Raw genomic sequence first — 17,724 nt, 5'->3', positions numbered from 1 at the left:
TCTTTGTGTACATTTTACGTTGGAACAACAGTTCAGCAGGTGAGCTTTCTGTTGTGCTGTGAGGTGTGGATCGATACTCACGTAGAAAGATGTTCAGTCGTTGTTTCCAGGGAATGCCTTGTGTTTCGGCCACACGAATAGCTTTGCCTAGGGTGCGCATGAATCTTTCAGCTGTAGCATTAGCTTGAGGCCACAGCGGTGTGATCCGGCGGTGGTGGAATCCTAGATGCTCTGCAAACTGGGAGAACTGGTCACTGTTGAATGGGGGACCATTATCAGTTTTCACAACTCTGGGGATCCCAAACATGGAGAAAACTTTGTCCATGACCGGAATAACTGTGTTAGCCGAGGTTGACCTTATGCTCTCTACAACTGGGTAGCGTGTGTAATCATCCGTGATGACAAGCAAGTACTCTCCAGTTGGAAGTGGTCCATAGAAGTCTGCACTAACACTATGCCAAGGAGCTTCTGGCAGAACGGACATTTTTAGTGGCTCAGTATGTGCAACTGGCGTGTTTGCTTGACATGCAAGACAACTGCGTACTACTGCTTCTGCTTTGCGATCAATGTCTGGAAACCAAACCTTGGTTCTGAGTAGGGATTTGGTTTTGACAATGCCCTGATGTCCTTCATGGGCTAGCTGTAACACTCTATCTTGTAGGGCCGTGGGAATTACTATTCTAGTGCCCCGCAGTACAATGTCTGATGCATGTGATGTTGTTAGTTCACTGCTAACTTGTCTGAACTGCTTTACTATGTCAGCATGTCGTGACTTGTCACTCTGGTGCCATGTGTTGTGTCTGATGTGAGCACTAATCTCTTGAAGGATTGGGTCAGCGAGTGTCTCTCTCTTGATCTCCGTGAGTGTCATGGCTTTAGGTGTTGCATGACTTGCAATGAAGTTCACATACTCCTCTGCTACCTTTGCTGCACATGTACTGTCAGCTGTCTGAGACAAGATAGGATGACGAGACATATAGGGTACATCCCAAGTCTCTTAATTCTCATTTCCTCGCTCCTCGATCCTCGCTTGAACCGGAAGTTGTTCTGCGCCGCCATATTGACGGCCGTCCCAAAGCTCTTATTTAGCTCTGAGGATCGAGGATGGAGGAAGGAGGAGGGATCTCTGAGGAGCCATGAGCGAGGACCCACGAGAACAGACTTACAGGAAGTCTTTTAATGGCCGACACGCCCCCTCATTGTTCATCTGTTATGTGATTGGACGCTGCAGCCGATCGGACTGATGAGATTTTTTTTCAACATGTAAACAGTGAAGACGGATCACAGATTAAACTCAAGCTTTATATTTGATTCGTTTTCTGATTCAACATCTGGTTTAAATAAATGTTCATTGTAGACTGAACAACAAAAGGACCACAAACAACTTTCTTCATTTATTAGAAAGATTTGTGTTTTCATGATCTGAACTTTTATTATGGAAACAATTAAAGTCAGAGAGAGCTGGAGAGACGAAACACTTTTTACATCATTTATCATCATTTCATTCAGTCATGTGAGGCTGTTCATTCCTGATTGTCGGGTTTGATGAGTTTTATCATTTAAGAGAAACAATAATCATATTCTGGGTTATTTAATATCGACGTCACAATCTGAATTTCAAAACGTACAGACGCAAATAATTCATAAATAAGACGATCGCATTCCGCCGGTAGAAATGGATCCTGCGCTTATAAACAGAACATAGGACACAGTTTGTTAACAGACTACAGAGAGAAACACCTCTACAGTGGTGATTACTGTGTGTCTTTATTAGTTATTAGTATTATTAGTTACTATTATTAAGTACAGTGATCATGTGAACAGACACAAACTTCTCAAAAGTCTCTCCAGCTTAAAGCCGACTGACAGCTGATCCAGCTGTGATCAGCTGATCCTCCGTCATCAGAAACAGACGTCGCTTCACGTGACGCAACTGAGGAAAGGACGTCTCATGACTCTTAAAACATATTTCCTCGTTCCTCTCTCCTCGCATGGTTTCCTCCATGCATCCCTGGTGGGAGGGACTAAGATGCAAGGAAAGGACCCAAGTGAGGGAAACGGGGATGCAATTAAGAGACTTGGGATGTACCCATAGTCAGCTGGGTTGTCGGCTCCCTTTCGGTATTCCACCTTGAAGTTGTAGGGCTGAATCCTCAGTCCCCATCTCTCAATCCTGGCGGGTGGTTTTGACCTGGGATTGTTCCATATGATTTCCAGTGCTTTGTGATCTGTCACTAGAGTTAAAGGATGACCATAGATGTACAGGTGGAAATGCTCACAGCTCCACACAATGGCCAGCGCCTCCTATTCTGTTTGGGAGTATCTCCTCTCCACATCGCTGAGAGACCGACTAGCATATGCTAGCACGTACTTCACCCCTTTTTCATCTTTTTGGCAGAGGATTGCACCCAGTCCAACAGGGCTAGCATCCACAATCAGTTCTGTCTCTCTACCTGGGTAAAAGTATGACATAGTAGTGTCACTGGTTAGGCTGTCTTTCAGTGTCTGTAATGCAACTTGCTGTTCTGGGCCCCATACCCAGGGTGTGTCTTTTCTGGTGAGCTTGCGCAGTGGTTCTGAAATGGAGGAGAAGTCTTTGATACATCTGGAGCAATAGTTGGCCATGCCCAGCAGACTCCTGATTTCACCTGGATTCTGGGGGTCTGCAGCTTGCTGAACTGCAATGACTTTCTTGGGATCAGCTGAGACACCCTCTGCAGAGAAGATGAAACCAAAGAACTCGAGCCTGGACTTGTTGAACTCACATTTGTCACGATTGAGTGTGAGACCGCTTTCCCTGAGTCTCTGGAACAGTGCTCGGAGGTTGTTGTCATGTTCAGTCTGGGAGGCACCGTAGACGATGATGTCATTGCTGAGGTTTTTCACACCAGAGAGACATTGCAGTGTTTGGCATATGGCATTTTGAAATACCTCAGCAGCAGACGATATGCCAAAACTCAGTCTCTTGTAGCGCCTCAATCCAAGGTGAGTGGTGAAGGTAGTGATGTATCTGCTGTCTGGATGAAGCTCTAGCTGGTGGTATCCAGCTCTCAAATACAGTTTGGAAAACACAGTTGCTCCATTCAACTCATGTATCACATCGTCCATGGTGGGAGTGATGTGGCGTTCCCTCTCTATAGCCGTGTTAGCTTGGCGCATGTCAACACAAAGTCTTACTTTGTCAGGGTCTTTAGGCTTGGGAGGAGCGACAATAGGGGAGACCCATGGTGTCGGGCCAGTGACCTCCTCAATGATGTCATCTGCCTCCAGTTTCTGAAGCTCATCCTCAACCTTCTGGCGGATGTGGTTGGCATGTAGGCTTAATGTCAGGATTTATGTGAAGTGTAATGGGAAAATATGTCATAGTCTCATGTGAAGGTTTAAAGAATGTAAGTCCTAAAAGTGCAGACACCAAACTGTAGGTTCAGTAGATGACTTTAATTAGTTTAGTATCCAGGTGTCTTGTTATCTGTTATCATTGTGCACTGTTTCTTTGTTCTTCGTAAGACAGACACAGAGAGGCTTTGATTAACAGAGATCCTCTGTTTGAAATACTTTTAACTTCCTTTGTGACGCGTTATCTGAAGTTGTAAAGGCGTAAACCTTTGCATGCAGATATGATGTGTGAGGGTAAAGAATGTCTATCCTGTCTCTGCAATGGTCATTTTGACAATGTCACAGTGGCTTCAAAGGAAGCATCTGTTGTGAGTTTAAACTGTTTATTGTAAGGCAAACGGTGAACAAAGGGATTTGCAAACATGAGATAAAGCATCTTCCTGACTGTCTTAAATGAAGTATACTAAGGCTCGAAGGATGACCTGCCTTTTATTGTGTTCTTTGTGTATTCTTGTTAGCTAAGCAGATAACAGGAAGCTGTCTGAGTATAAATGTCCATGCATTGTGACTGTTAGGCAGAGCACTCTTACAGATCACTGCAATGTGTCTGTGAGACTGTTCTCTTTGCTTGCAAGCAAATAAATTGACTTTACAAACCTTGATCGTTCATCAAAACTGTTTACTTTATATTGATAGAAAACCTCCACTTTCTTCTCCCGACTAGTCATAAGAAATATTCCACAACAGAAGCTTTACCTGAACGTCTTTCAGTTTTCCGATCCCTTGAAACAATACAGGATGACTCTCCACTAGCTCATCTGCGACTGTGCAGCTCTGTGGTGTGGATGATACTGCTGTGACTATTTTGATCAGTCCCAGTGCTTTGGAAGTTTTGTAACTGAGAATATTGAATCCGTCCCCTTTAATTACAAAGAATGTGCACCATGTCCTTTTCTGTCCTTTTTCCACGCTGCACTTGAAAACATCACTGACAGGCAATGGAACCTTGGAGCGGAAGGGGTAGATCTTGGTGCTGGTGGGGCTTAGTTGTGGACGTGGAATCAATTTCTCTAAACTTGTTTCAAAGACAGTTTGCTGTGGCTCCTGAATCAATTAAAACTAGCATACTACTGCCATTTAGCTTGATGTGAGTCTGTGGCAGCTCAGAGGTCTTGTCAGCATCAACTGCAAAAACATAAGCATCATCACTGCTGGAAGAGTTGTGCTCTTTTTCCTCACCTGGCGTCTTTGTTATGTGATGGACTTTTTTAGGGCGTTGCTTAGCCTTGTACTGCGTTCGTTTTGTATCACCGTCTTGGGCTTTAGAACGACATTGCTTTGCAAAATGGTTTAGTTTACCACAGGCTCTGCATTGTTTGTTTCTAGCAGGGCATTCACCATCATGAGGATATCTACTTCCACAGTTCCTGCAGCTGTTGTCAGAACGTCTTCTTTCCGACCATCTGCTGTTTGGATGCGTCTGCGTAGTCTTTTGATCCAACCAGTTGACTGTAGCTGTTGAGCCTCTTTCTATGCCAGTCGCTTGCATTTCAGACAGTTCCAGTGTTGTTCCATGATCAAGAAGCTCATCTAGGCTAAGGTCAGGCTCCCTTAGCGCTTTCCTGCGTAGCCTGGATGATGTACAGCTTTGTATGATTTGCGTTTTAATCTCTGCCTCGACACTTGCAAATTCACAGTTCTTAGCTAACATCCTCAGCCTAGTGTGATAACTGTCCAAATTTTCTCCTGGTTCCTGTACAGTTTTTCTGAAGATATACACTTGATACTGTACATTTTTCTTAGGAGAGAAATATCCAGATAACTTCTGCTTTGTGTCTGCATATTCGTCATCTTCTGCTGCTAATGTGTCGTAAATATCATGCACTCGTTCTCCTGCTATATGTAGCAATAACGCTTTGAGCCTAGCATCTCCGCCAATGTTCATTGCAGTGGTGTAATTTTCAAACCTTTGCACCCATTTATTCCAGCGAGATCCGACAGAGACAGGGTCAGTTTCGGTGTCGAAAGGTGGGAGAGCAGCGGTGTTTCCTGCCATTCTTGCTGCGGTGTGCCGACTACCATCCACGTGTCTGTGTTAGCTTAGCTAGCTTGGCCTAGCCGCACTCATCCGCATGTCCGTCGTTCTCCCCTCATTTTTTTTCTCTTTGAGTCCTTCCGTTTACTCCTCGTCGCCAATGTAATGTTTCTGTATTCTAATTATGACCCAGACGAACAACGACTTGATGCACTGCAACAGGCTTTTATTCCGAGCTTCGTATACACGCTGTTCATGCGGTCTTGCTGACTGACCGTGTATATCTTGTTCTGCCCACAAGGTGGCGTGGTTCTACTGTGAATATCACAGGTATTTCACAGCTTTATCTCCACGTTAAGGCTGCAGGCACACAGGTATTTTTGATTGAGCTAATTAGTGAAGTTGATAAACACAGACACACATGACTTGGAGATATTCAGGGCAAGATCGTTAGACCTGTCTGTCCCCCTCACTCCATCAAACTGTCTGTCTCCCTCCCTCTCTCTCTTACTCTGTCTCTGTCTCTCGCTCTCCTCTATCTTTATGTCTGTGTCTCTTTCACTCTGTGTCTCTCTCTCATACAGTCATTCAGGTCTTAGAGATTTTTAGAGGACTTTTCCCCTCCCCCGTTTCAAAATAAAAGCCCCACAGATTTTGTAAAAATCTTAATCAGCAAATAACTATAGCTGTCAAATAAATGTAGTGGACTAAAAAGTACAATATTTGCCTGTAAAGTATATGGAACATACAATGAAAGTAGGCAGAATCAAAGTACAAATACCTTCAAATCGATTTTTATTTTCTAATGTTCAATATTTCATGTGTAATTTCCATGAAATCTTCACCATCTGAGGACAAAACGTTGTACATCAATACAGTATTTAGGTAAATGTAGTTACATTCCACCACAGCTTGTTCAACATAAGGCAGCTCCAATGATCGAACTATCAGGATCCATCAGCTACGGTATTAAATCATTAATTAACAATCTACAGCCAGTGAGATGAAACATTGAAACACCTCTCACATGGTATAACACTCGTAGAATAACTATTCTTCACTATGACTACTTTTACTCTCGAGGTCAGTGAGACACATCTGCAGCCTTGATGAACAGAATATACGTAAAGCTTTAGACCTCAGTGTGAATCTGGTATTCTTACATCATCACCTCCCAACGCTTTATTGTTAGAATACAAACATGAGATCAAAAAAGGGCATTTCGTTGCTCACTTCCCTTTGAGCCCTGATCCTCACTGTTCATTCACTTTTCCTTACTATTGCTGAGGCAGATTCTTTCACAGCACCATGTAGCACACCATCTACAATTTGTGTTTGTGTGCCACCTCTAAAACCCAAAACAATTTCATCAAGTTGATGCGATTACAAGAAATAAAAAATATAAAATAAATGAAACGTAGACAAAAAAGAAAAGTTGTCTATTGTACTGATGACAAAATGACTGACTCACCAATACAGAGAGGCTCTCAGCCTAAACATCACTGTTCACAATCTACTCAGATTACTGAAGTAAATACATTCTAAAAACAAAAGAAAAATCAAATTGGTCAAACATTTGCAGGAACAATGAACTCAAGAACTGAATTGTCTCCCGTGTATTTTGCAAATACAAGGCTACTTGTCTGTATGCAATCTTTTATGCCTTGCCAATTGATGGCAATCACAGTATCTCTTCCCGCAGGTCTTTCAGAGGTACGGCTCCTCCCGTGTGGGCTCTTGTCATGTGAACCAACATGTCACCTCTGTATCTGAACTCTTGTCCACATGTTTTGCAAGAATACGGCTTCTCACCTGTGTGTGTTCTCATGTGAACCAACATGGTACCTCTTCGTCTGAAATCTTTTCCACATGTTTTGCAAGAATACGGCTTCTCACCTGTGTGTGTTCTCATGTGAACCAACATGTCACCTCTGTGTCTGAAATCTTTTCCACATGTTTTGCAAGAATACGGCTTCTCACCTGTGTGTGTTCTCATGTGAACCAACATGGCACCTCTTCGTCTGAAATCTTTTCCACATGTTTTGCAAGAATACGGCTTCTCACCTGTGTGTGTTCTCATGTGTTCTATCAGGTGACTACTTTGTCCAAAATCTTTTCCACATGTTTTGCAAGAATACGGCTTCTCACCTGTGTGTGTTCTCATGTGAACCAACATGGTACCTCTTCGTCTGAAATCTTTTCCACATGTTTTGCAAGAATACGGATTCTCACCTGTGTGTGTTGCCATGTGAACCAACATGTCACTTCTTCGTATGAAATCATTTCCACATGTTTTGCAAGAATACGGCTTCTCACCTGTGTGTGTTCTCATGTGAACCAACATGTCACCTCTGTGTCTGAAATCTTTTCCACATGTTTTGCAAGAATACGGCTTCTCACCTGTGTGTGTTCTCATGTGAACTAACATGGCACCTCTTTGTCTGAAATCTTTTCCACATGTTTTGCAAGAATACGGCTTCTCACCTGTGTGTGTTCTCATGTGTTCTATCAGGTGACTACTTTGTCCAAAATCTTTTCCACATGTTTTGCAAGAATACGGCTTCTCACCTGTGTGTGTTCTCATGTGTTCTATCAAGTTACTACTATGTCCAAAATCTTTTCCACATGTTTTGCAAGAATACGGCTTCTCACCTGTGTGTGTTCTCATGTGAACCAACATGTCACTTCTTCGTCTGAAATCTTTTCCACATGTTTTGCAAGAATACGGCTTCTCACCTGTGTGTGTTCTCATGTGAACCAACATGTTACCTCTTTGTCTGAAATCTTTTCCACATGTTTTGCAAGAATACAGCTTGTCACTTGTGTGGATTTTTTGATGAGCCTTCAATGAGGATATCTTACTGAATCTTTTCTCACAGAAGCTGCAACAATGTGACTTCTCATCTGAGTGGGTTCTCAGGTGTTTGTCGAAATGCGACCTGAACTTGAAAGCTTCCCCACACGTGTCACATTGGAAAAGTGCTTTACCTGTTTGAGGATCACTGCAAGTCTTTGACAAGTTGTTAATATCGTTACAGTGACTTCTGCTTTTCTGTTGTCTTTTCTTTGGTTCTGGCTCTGAATCGCTAGTTGATTCTGAGTCTTCATGCTCGCTTCCTTTCTGATCTTGGCTCTCAGCTACATGAGAGTTGTTGGAGAGGAGCTGGGGGTCTCTTGTTGGTTCTGGTTCAGTGTGGTTACTTTCCTCATTAGGAGTCAACATGAAGGTCTCAGTCTCCTGCTTCAGCTCAAGCTGCTCTCCCTCCTGACTGGTGCAGAGTTCCTCCTGTTCCTCTTTGATCTGTGGAGGATCTGGGTCCTCTTGGTCCAGACTGGAGTTCCTCTCTTGAATACAGAGCTGCTGGTCGGAGAGAACCTCCTCCTCCTTACAGACATGTTGCTGTGGGAGCTCTGGAGGGACAGAGAGCAACATCAATAGGATACGACTGTGATGTTGAAGGAAAAATGCAAACAGTGCATTCACATGAAACCAGGCATACAGCACACCAGATATCATGACAGTGGACGAGGACAGGACGGTAAAATTAGGTGAACCCGGAAGAGAATACCGGGATCAGTATTGGAATAAATAGAATTTGCAACCGAATGTTACGTAGCTCCCTCACACTGGAGATAGTTGCTTAAGTTTGCAATCGATTATGAAGAGAAAGCACATGTTTTAGCTATATAACGCTACAGTCTGTGAATAATTAAATAAAACAATAGTCACTAAATAGTTGGACCAAATATATATTATTCCATTATGACAAAAAGAGAAAACTTTTTTTTAAAACTTTGGACGACAAGTGTACAGTTTCCAGTATTTTCTGTCTGCCTCACCTGATGTTACCAACCTGTTCTCATCTAACAAGACCTGGGCCCCGTTCCTCGTTCGTGGCTAACTTAGTTAGCCGGACACTTTTCAGGATAAGATGACGTAGATCAGGCTTTTCGGTTCCACGAAGCAAGTTCGGCAAAATCACCATGGCAACACATCCATAAGCTTGAACCTGCTCCGGGGCAGGCTAAGTGAGGGTAGCTGGATAAGCTGGTCACTCCCCCGGAAGAAATGGCAGCTCCTGTCATATACGGTAGTCTAATGCGCTTGTGCATATACTGGGGGTTATACGGGAGTTCCAGAAATGCATGTAAAGTGAGACACACGGTGATCCATTAAAACCAGCTGAGCAAACTAAGAAGCCTCTATTGCATTAATGTACAGCTCCCTTCCTCAGAGATCCACTGATGAAGGAGCGATATTAGTTAGATTAGTGTTTTATTGGGAGAGAGTTCTTCCACATCGCCAAGATCCGTTATCACATCATGATGACTTCCTATACGAGCGCTATCCATTCTGCCGACAAGGAATCATTTATTTACAGACCTTCTGGAGCCAGCGGTGGCAGTGTTAGATTTAGCCGTGATTATGGTCTTGAATTCCTCATATGCGTTCATGATCATCTCCTGCTCGTCAGCAGAGTAAAAAGAGGCTCTTTCTTTAAGTTTATTTAACATTGTACTGTTAGAAAATCATGGTTTCGGTGATCGAAGCTTCCCCCTTTTGACGTAGGACGGGCACGCGCAATTATCCTGATCGTCTGGGTCGAATTAACGAGACTGTTTGAGAGGATCAGCCTTGGAGAAACCGACATAATCATCTCGTTAATTTAGGCTGCTAATAGGACATTTGATCGACCGGTTGCTGAACCACGTACGAGGAATGGGGCCCTGGTTTGCTGTCTACCATCTGCCTGAATCCACGTGAATGCAGCATTGATTAATACCAGCACACATTTAAACAATTTTAATTAAGTGGCATTTCTCTGTTTAGTGGTATTACAATGATGACGTTGTACTCACCTATCCTGTGTAACTTTATTACAGGTTTCCAAGCGATATCCAACAGTCTGCGCTGACGGTCCATCTCTTCCTCGTACTCGAAGATAGTTTTTTCAAAAACTCTGAATATTTCTTCAGCAGCAGCAGATAGTCGCTCGTTGACAAACTCTCTCAAATACTCAACTGAAGACATTGTTGTGTAAAAACAAATTAAATATGCATCTGCGCGAATACAACACTGTGGCTATCCCTGCACGTGCATACAGGTAAGGCGTGTGTTGTGTTTACTTCCGCTGAGTTCGGTTAGAACGGAGTTCTCCTTCTTCTCTCGGTTTGAATGGCAGATATCAAACTGATAGCACGTGCATACCGCCGCCTACTGCACTGGAGTTTGAAACACCATATTTGTTGGAATGATGATTCAGCGTTTTTTGGCAGGTATCTCCTTCCACATTTCTTAAGCTACAGAAACCGTTCAACTATCAAAATGTTCAGCTCTTTAAGGACATGCCGGCTACGACGTTTTATGTTTTTAACCTTTAAGCTTTTTGAAAAAATGTTTTGAATGGAGAACATTTTCAAATCCTCCTCAACTTCTTCAACTTTCAAATCCTTCTTCTTCCTCATACGTTCAGCTACAGACACCATTTCAACTTTAAAATGTTGAGAAAACCATGAGCTATTATTGTATGTTATAAGCTTTCTGATATGTTTTATACTTTTTGAACTGTCATATTTAAACTTTTATGATTTTTTTCAGTCCTTTTCTGACTTTATAATGTGTGTGTATTGCACAGCTCAGAGTGTGATGTCACTGCTAGAGTGAAGAGCAGCTTGAGATTCTTGTGAAAAAAGATATTTGTCTTTTGCCACTGACTCCACAATTTTCACTCTTCATGCATTATTTTTCAGTAAAAAGTTAGCTAATCGTGTGCTGGTCTAGAAGAATGAGAGTGGAATCCAACAGATTTACACATTTGGAAAAACAGCTTTTAATTGAGAGGAAAACCAACTATCTGCTCCATAGAGACCAATGCTAAATCTTACTTCAAGAACATCTTCCACAGAACACGGTACCCCGTTTCTAGATCGCCAGTGAAGCCAGATTTTTTACACTACAGACACAATTTTCACATGATCAGTTCTTCAAGTCATCCTTCCTCTCCAGCTTTAATATCGGAGCAATAGGAGCTACGCTTATGGGGGTTTTGAGGATTTGTTTGACAGGTGTTGTAATGTTTCTGTATTGTAATTATGACCCAGACGAACAACGACTTGATGCACTGCAACAGGCTTTTATTCCGAGCTTCGTATACACGCTGTTCATGCGGTCTTGCTGACTGACCGTGTATATCTTGTTCCGCCCACAAGGTGGCGTGGTTCTACTGTGAACATCACATTGCCCTTTTTTTATTTTTAAAGAAATACCTAAAACTTGACATTCTTAAACTAGGCTTGCTCTTACATATTACTCAAACTTCAACAACTCTATTTACTGTACTGAACATTGTACTCATCTAGGGGTATGGCAGCTCTGTATTAACTCTATCCCTTAAAACATAAATTTTACACTCTGTCTTATAGAAATGTTTAACAAACACTTAACTTCTCAAACTTGGCTAAATCAGTACCTTTTTAAGTTCACAACAGATAAAATTAGTGTCCATGTCCCTGAGCATATTTATTGTATGCAGCCAAGAGATTGTCCACGTTTAACAGTCCATAATCTACCTATAGTCCTGTAGGTAGGCGGGAGGACGTCTGTTGTGCCTTGAGGGGTATCTCGGTGTTGTTGAGGTATTTGAGGCATCACTGTAATCACAATCCTCATCATCGGGATCTGGTGAGATGTCCATTACTTCTGGAGTGATCTTCTTGAAGAATGAAGAATTCCTGACAATGAAGTGTCCACTTCTGGCTGCTGTGATCATGGAGCCTTTGACTTTGGTCACCGTGTATGGCTTACTGTTATACGGTGCAGTGAGCTTGTTGTGCTTGGGCTGACGATGAAGCACAGCGTCACCTGGAGTGAGAGTGTGTGGTGTAGCATTACGATGAGAGTCTGCATGAGATTTCATCTTGGCTTTAGCCTTGTTGTCCCTTGCTCTCACTTCAGAGTCTGAACAGTTCCTTGCAGTGTGAGCGATTGAAGGAATCTTTGTGTACATTTTACGTTGGAACAACAGTTCAGCAGGTGAGCTTTCTGTTGTGCTGTGAGGTGTGGATCGATACTCACGTAGAAAGATGTTCAGTCGTTGTTTCCAGGGAATGCCTTGTGTTTCGGCCACACGAATAGCTTTGCCTAGGGTGCGCATGAATCTTTCAGCTGTAGCATTAGCTTGAGGCCACAGCGGTGTGATCCGGCGGTGGTGGAATCCTAGATGCTCTGCAAACTGGGAGAACTGGTCACTGTTGAATGGGGGACCATTATCAGTTTTCACAACTCTGGGGATCCCAAACATGGAGAAAACTTTGTCCATGACCGGAATAACTGTGTTAGCCGAGGTTGACCTTATGCTCTCTACAACTGGGTAGCGTGTGTAATCATCCGTGATGACAAGCAAGTACTCTCCAGTTGGAAGTGGTCCATAGAAGTCTGCACTAACACTATGCCAAGGAGCTTCTGGCAGAACGGACATTTTTAGTGGCTCAGTATGTGCAACTGGCGTGTTTGCTTGACATGCAAGACAACTGCGTACTACTGCTTCTGCTTTGCGATCAATGTCTGGAAACCAAACCTTGGTTCTGAGTAGGGATTTGGTTTTGACAATGCCCTGATGTCCTTCATGGGCTAGCTGTAACACTCTATCTTGTAGGGCCGTGGGAATTACTATTCTAGTGCCCCGCAGTACAATGTCTGATGCATGTGATGTTGTTAGTTCACTGCTAACTTGTCTGAACTGCTTTACTATGTCAGCATGTCGTGACTTGTCACTCTGGTGCCATGTGTTGTGTCTGATGTGAGCACTAATCTCTTGAAGGATTGGGTCAGCGAGTGTCTCTCTCTTGATCTCCGTGAGTGTCATGGCTTTAGGTGTTGCATGACTTGCAATGAAGTTCACATACTCCTCTGCTACCTTTGCTGCACGTGTACTGTCAGCTGTCTGAGACAAGATAGGATGACGAGACATATAGGGTACATCCCAAGTCTCTTAATTCTCATTTCCTCGTTCCTCGATCCTCGCTTGAACCGGAAGTTGTTCTGCGCCGCCATATTGACGGCCGTCCCAAAGCTCTTATTTAGCTCTGAGGATCGAGGATCGAGGAAGGAGGAGGGATCTCTGAGGAGCCATGAGCGAGGACCCACAAGAACAGACTTACAGGAAGTCTTTTAATGGCCGACACGCCCCCTCATTGTTCATCTGTTATGTGATTGGACGCTGCAGCCGATCGGACTGATGAGATTTTTTTTCAACATGTAAACAGTGAAGACGGATCACAGATTAAACTCAAGCTTTATATTTGATTCGTTTTCTGATTCAACATCTGGTTTAAATAAATGTTCATTGTAGACTGAACAACAAAAGGACCACAAACAACTTTCTTCATTTATTAGAAAGATTTGTGTTTTCATGATCTGAACTTTTATTATGGAAACAATTAAAGTCAGAGGGAACTGGAGAGACGAAACACTTTTTACATCATTTATCATCATTTCATTCAGTCACGTGAGGCTGTTCATTCCTGATTGTCGGGTTTGATGAGTTTTATCATTTAAGAGAAACAATAATCATATTCTGGGTTATTTAATATCGACGTCACAATCTGAATTTCAAAATGTACAGACGCAAATAATTCATAAACGATCGCATTCCGTCGGTAGAAATGGATCCTGCGCTTATAAACAGAACACAGGACACAGTTTGTTAACAGACTACAGAGAGAAACCACCTCTACAGTGGTGATTACTGTGTGTCTTTATTAGTTATTAGTATTATTAGTTACTATTATTAAGTACAGTGATCATGTGAACAGACACAAACTTCTCAAAAGTCTCTCCAGCTGTTAAAGCCGACTGACAGCTGATCCAGCTGTGATCAGCTGATCCTCCGTCATCAGAAACAGACGTCGCTTCACGTGACGCAACTGAGGAAAGGACGTCTCATGACTCTTAAAACATATTTCCTCGTTCCTCTCTCCTCGCATGGTTTCCTCCATGCATCCCTGGTGGGAGGGACTAAGATGCAAGGAAAGGACCCAAGTGAGGGAAACGTGGATGCAATTAAGATACTTGGGATGTACTCATAGTCAGCTGGGTTGTCGGCTCCCTTTCGGTATTCCACCTTGAAGTTGTAGGGCTGAATTTGTAGTTGTAGGGCTGAATCCTCCCGCCACCCGCCGGTGGTTTTGACCTGGGATTGTTCCATATGATTTCCAGTGCTTTGTGATCTGTCACTAGAGTTAAAGGATGACCATAGATGTACAGGTGGAAATGCTCACAGCTCCACACAATGGACAGCGCCTCCTTTTCTGTTTGGGAGTATCTCCTCTCCACATCGCTGAGAGACCGACTAGCATATGTTAGCATGTACTTCACCCCTTTTTCATCTTTTTGGCAGAGGATTGCGCCCAGTCCAACAGGGCTAGCATCCACAATCAGTTCTGTCTCTCTACCTGGGTAAAAGTATGACATAGTAGTGTCACTGGTTAGGCTGTCTTTCAGTGTCTGTAATGCAACTTGCTGTTCTGGGCCCCATACCCAGGGTGTGTCTTTTCTGGTGAGCTTGCGCAGTGGTTCTGAAATGGAGGAGAAGTCTTTGATACATCTGGAGCAATAGTTGGCCATGCCCAGCAGACTCCTGATTTCACCTGGATTCTGGGGGTCTGCAGCTTGCTGAACTGCAATGACTTTCTTGGGATCAGCTGAGACACCCTCTGCAGAGAAGATGAAACCAAAGAACTCGAGCCTGGACTTGTTGAACTCACATTTGTCACGATTGAGTGTGAGACCGCTTTCCCTGAGTCTCTGGAACAGTGCTCGGAGGTTGTTGTCATGTTCAGTCTGGGAGGCACCGTAGACGATGATGTCATCGCTGAGGTTTTTCACACCAGAGAGACCTTGCAGTGTTTGGCATATGGCATTTTGAAATACCTCAGCAGCAGACGATATGCCAAAACTCAGTCTCTTGTAGCGCCTCAATCCAAGGTGAGTGGTGACGGTAGTGATGTATCTGCTGTCTGGATGAAGCTCTAGCTGGTGGTATCCAGCTCTCAAATACAGTTTGGAAAACACAGTTGCTCCATTCAACTCATGTATCACATCGTCCATGGTGGGAGTGATGTGGCGTTCCCTCTCTATAGCCGTGTTAGCTTGGCGCATGTCAACACAAAGTCCTACTTTGTCAGGGTCTTTAGGCTTGGGAGGAGCGACAATAGGTGAGACCCATGGTGTCGGGCCAGTGACCTCCTCAATGATGTCATCTGCCTCCAGTTTCTGAAGCTCATCCTCAACCTTCTGGCGGATGTGGTTGGCATGTAGGCTTAATGTCAGGATTTATGTGAAGCTTTACCTGAACGTCTTTCAGTTTTCCGATCCCTTGAAACAATTCAGGATGACTCTCCACTAGCTCATCTGCGACTGTGCAGCTCTGTGGTGTGGATGATACTGCTGTGACTATTTTGATCAGTCCCAGTGCTTTGGAAGTTTTGTAACTGAGAATATTGAATCCGTCCCCTTTAATTACAAATAATGTGCACCATGTCCTTTTCTGTCCTTTTTCCACGCTGCACTTGAAAACACCACTGACAGGCAATGGAACCTTGGAGCGGAAGGGGTAGATCTTGGTGCTGGTGGGGCTTAGTTGTGGACGTGGAATCAATTTCTCGAAACTTGTTTCAAAGACAGTTTGCTGTGGCTCCTGAATCAATTAAAACTAGCATACTACTGCCATTTAGCTTGATGTGAGTCTGTGGCAGCTCAGAGGTCTTGTCAGCATCAACTGCAAAAACATAAGCATCATCACTGCTGGAAGAGTTGTGCTCTTTTTCCTCACCTGGCGTCTTTGTTATGTGATGGACTTTTTTAGGGCGTTGCTTAGCCTTGTACTGCGTTCGTTTTGTATCACCGTCTTCGGCTTTAGAACGACATTGCTTTGCAAAATGGTTTAGTTTACCACAGGCTCTGCATTGTTTGTTTCTAGCAGGGCATTCACCATCATGAGGATATCTATCTCCACAGTTCCTGCAGCTGTTGTCAGAACGTCTTCTTTCCGACCATCTGCTGTTTGGATGCGTCTGCGTAGTCTTTTGATCCAACCAGTTGACTGTAGCTGTTGAGCCTCTTTCTATGCCAGTCGCTTGCATTTCAGACAGTTCCAGTGTTGTTCCATGATCAAGAAGCTCATCTAGGCTAAGGTCAGGCTCCCTTAGCGCTTTCCTGCGTAGCCTGGATGATGTACAGCTTTGTATGATTTGCGTTTTAATCTCTGCCTCGACACTTGCAAATTCACAGTTCTTAGCTAACATCCTCAGCCTAGTGTGATAACTGTCCAAATTTTCTCCTGGTTCCTGAACAGTTTTTCTGAAGATATACACTTGATACTGTACATTTTTCTTAGGAGAGAAATATCCAGATAACTTCTGCTTTGTGTCTGCATATTCGTCATCTTCTGCCGCTAATGTGTCGTAAATATCATGCACTCGTTCTCCTGCTATATGTAGCAATAACGCTTTGAGCCTAGCATCTCCGCCAATGTTCATTGCAGTGGTGTAATTTTCAAACCTTTGCACCCATTTATTCCAGCGAGATCCGACAGAGACAGGGTCAGTTTCGGTGTCGAAAGGTGGGAGAGCAGCGGTGTTTCCTGCCATTCTTGCTGCGGTGTGCCGACTACCATCCACGTGTCTGTGTTAGCTTAGCTAGCTTGGCCTAGCCTCACTCATCCGCATGTCCGTCGTTCTCCCCTCATTTTTTTTCTCTTTGAGTCCTTCCGTTTACTCCTCGTCGCCAATGTAATGTTTCTGTATTGTAATTATGACCCAGACGAACGACTTGATGCACTGCAACAGGCTTTTATTCCGAGCTTCGTATACACGCTGTTCATGCGGTCTTGCTGACTGACCGTGTATATCTTGTTCCGCCCACAAGGTGGCGTGGTTCTACTGTGAATATCACAGGTGTTTCACAGCTTTATCTCCACGTTAAGGCTGCAGGCACACAGGTGTTTTTGATTGAGCTAATTAGTGAAGTTGATAAACACAGACACACATGACTTGGAGATATTCAGGGCAAGATCGTTAGACCTCCTGTCTGTCCCCCTCACTCCACCAAACTGTCTGTCTCCCTCCCTCTCTCTCTTACTCTGTCTCTCCTCTATCTTTATGTCTGTGTCTCTTTCACTCTGTGTCTCTCTCTCTTACAGTCATTCAGGTCTTAGAGATTTTTAGAGGACTTTTCCCCTCCCCCGTTTCAAAATAAAAGCCCCACAGATTTTGTAAAAATCTTAATCAGCAAATAACTATAGCTGTCAAATAAATGTAGTGGACTAAAAAGTACAATATGTGCCTGTAAAGTA

At 43.5% G+C, this 17,724-nt stretch overlaps 2 protein-coding genes across 7 annotated transcripts in view; one reads left to right on the top strand and one right to left on the bottom strand.

Moving 5' to 3' along the window:
- The window catches only part of musk (muscle, skeletal, receptor tyrosine kinase), a 93,825-nt gene that overhangs the window by 55,601 nt on the left and 20,500 nt on the right, over nt 1-17,724 (top strand). The gene's annotated exons all lie outside the window — the stretch shown is intronic.
- On the bottom strand, nt 6,150-10,485 carry LOC142935540 (uncharacterized). Of its 5 annotated transcripts, none has more exons than XM_076079960.1 (3): nt 10,232-10,485; nt 7,805-8,782; nt 6,150-7,720 (listed from the first exon to the last, which is right to left on the bottom strand). In XM_076079960.1, the coding sequence occupies exons 1-3, from the start codon at nt 10,401-10,403 to the stop codon at nt 7,053-7,055; spliced, it is 1,818 nt and encodes a 605-aa protein (XP_075936075.1). In that variant the 5' UTR covers nt 10,404-10,485; the 3' UTR covers nt 6,150-7,052. The 5 variants fall into 5 exon arrangements, with proteins under 5 accessions (XP_075936075.1, XP_075936076.1, XP_075936077.1 ...); XM_076079961.1 differs by having other exon boundaries at nt 6,150-8,232; nt 8,389-8,782; XM_076079962.1 differs by having other exon boundaries at nt 6,150-8,142; nt 8,389-8,782.

This window comes from Anarhichas minor, unplaced genomic scaffold, assembly GCF_050575085.1.
Source record: "Anarhichas minor isolate MPS153535 unplaced genomic scaffold, ASM5057508v1 ptg000073l, whole genome shotgun sequence".
Taxonomy (NCBI): Eukaryota; Metazoa; Chordata; class Actinopteri; order Perciformes; family Anarhichadidae; genus Anarhichas; species Anarhichas minor.
Note: the sequence above shows the minus strand (reverse complement) of the source record. Positions and strands in the feature narration are given on the sequence as shown.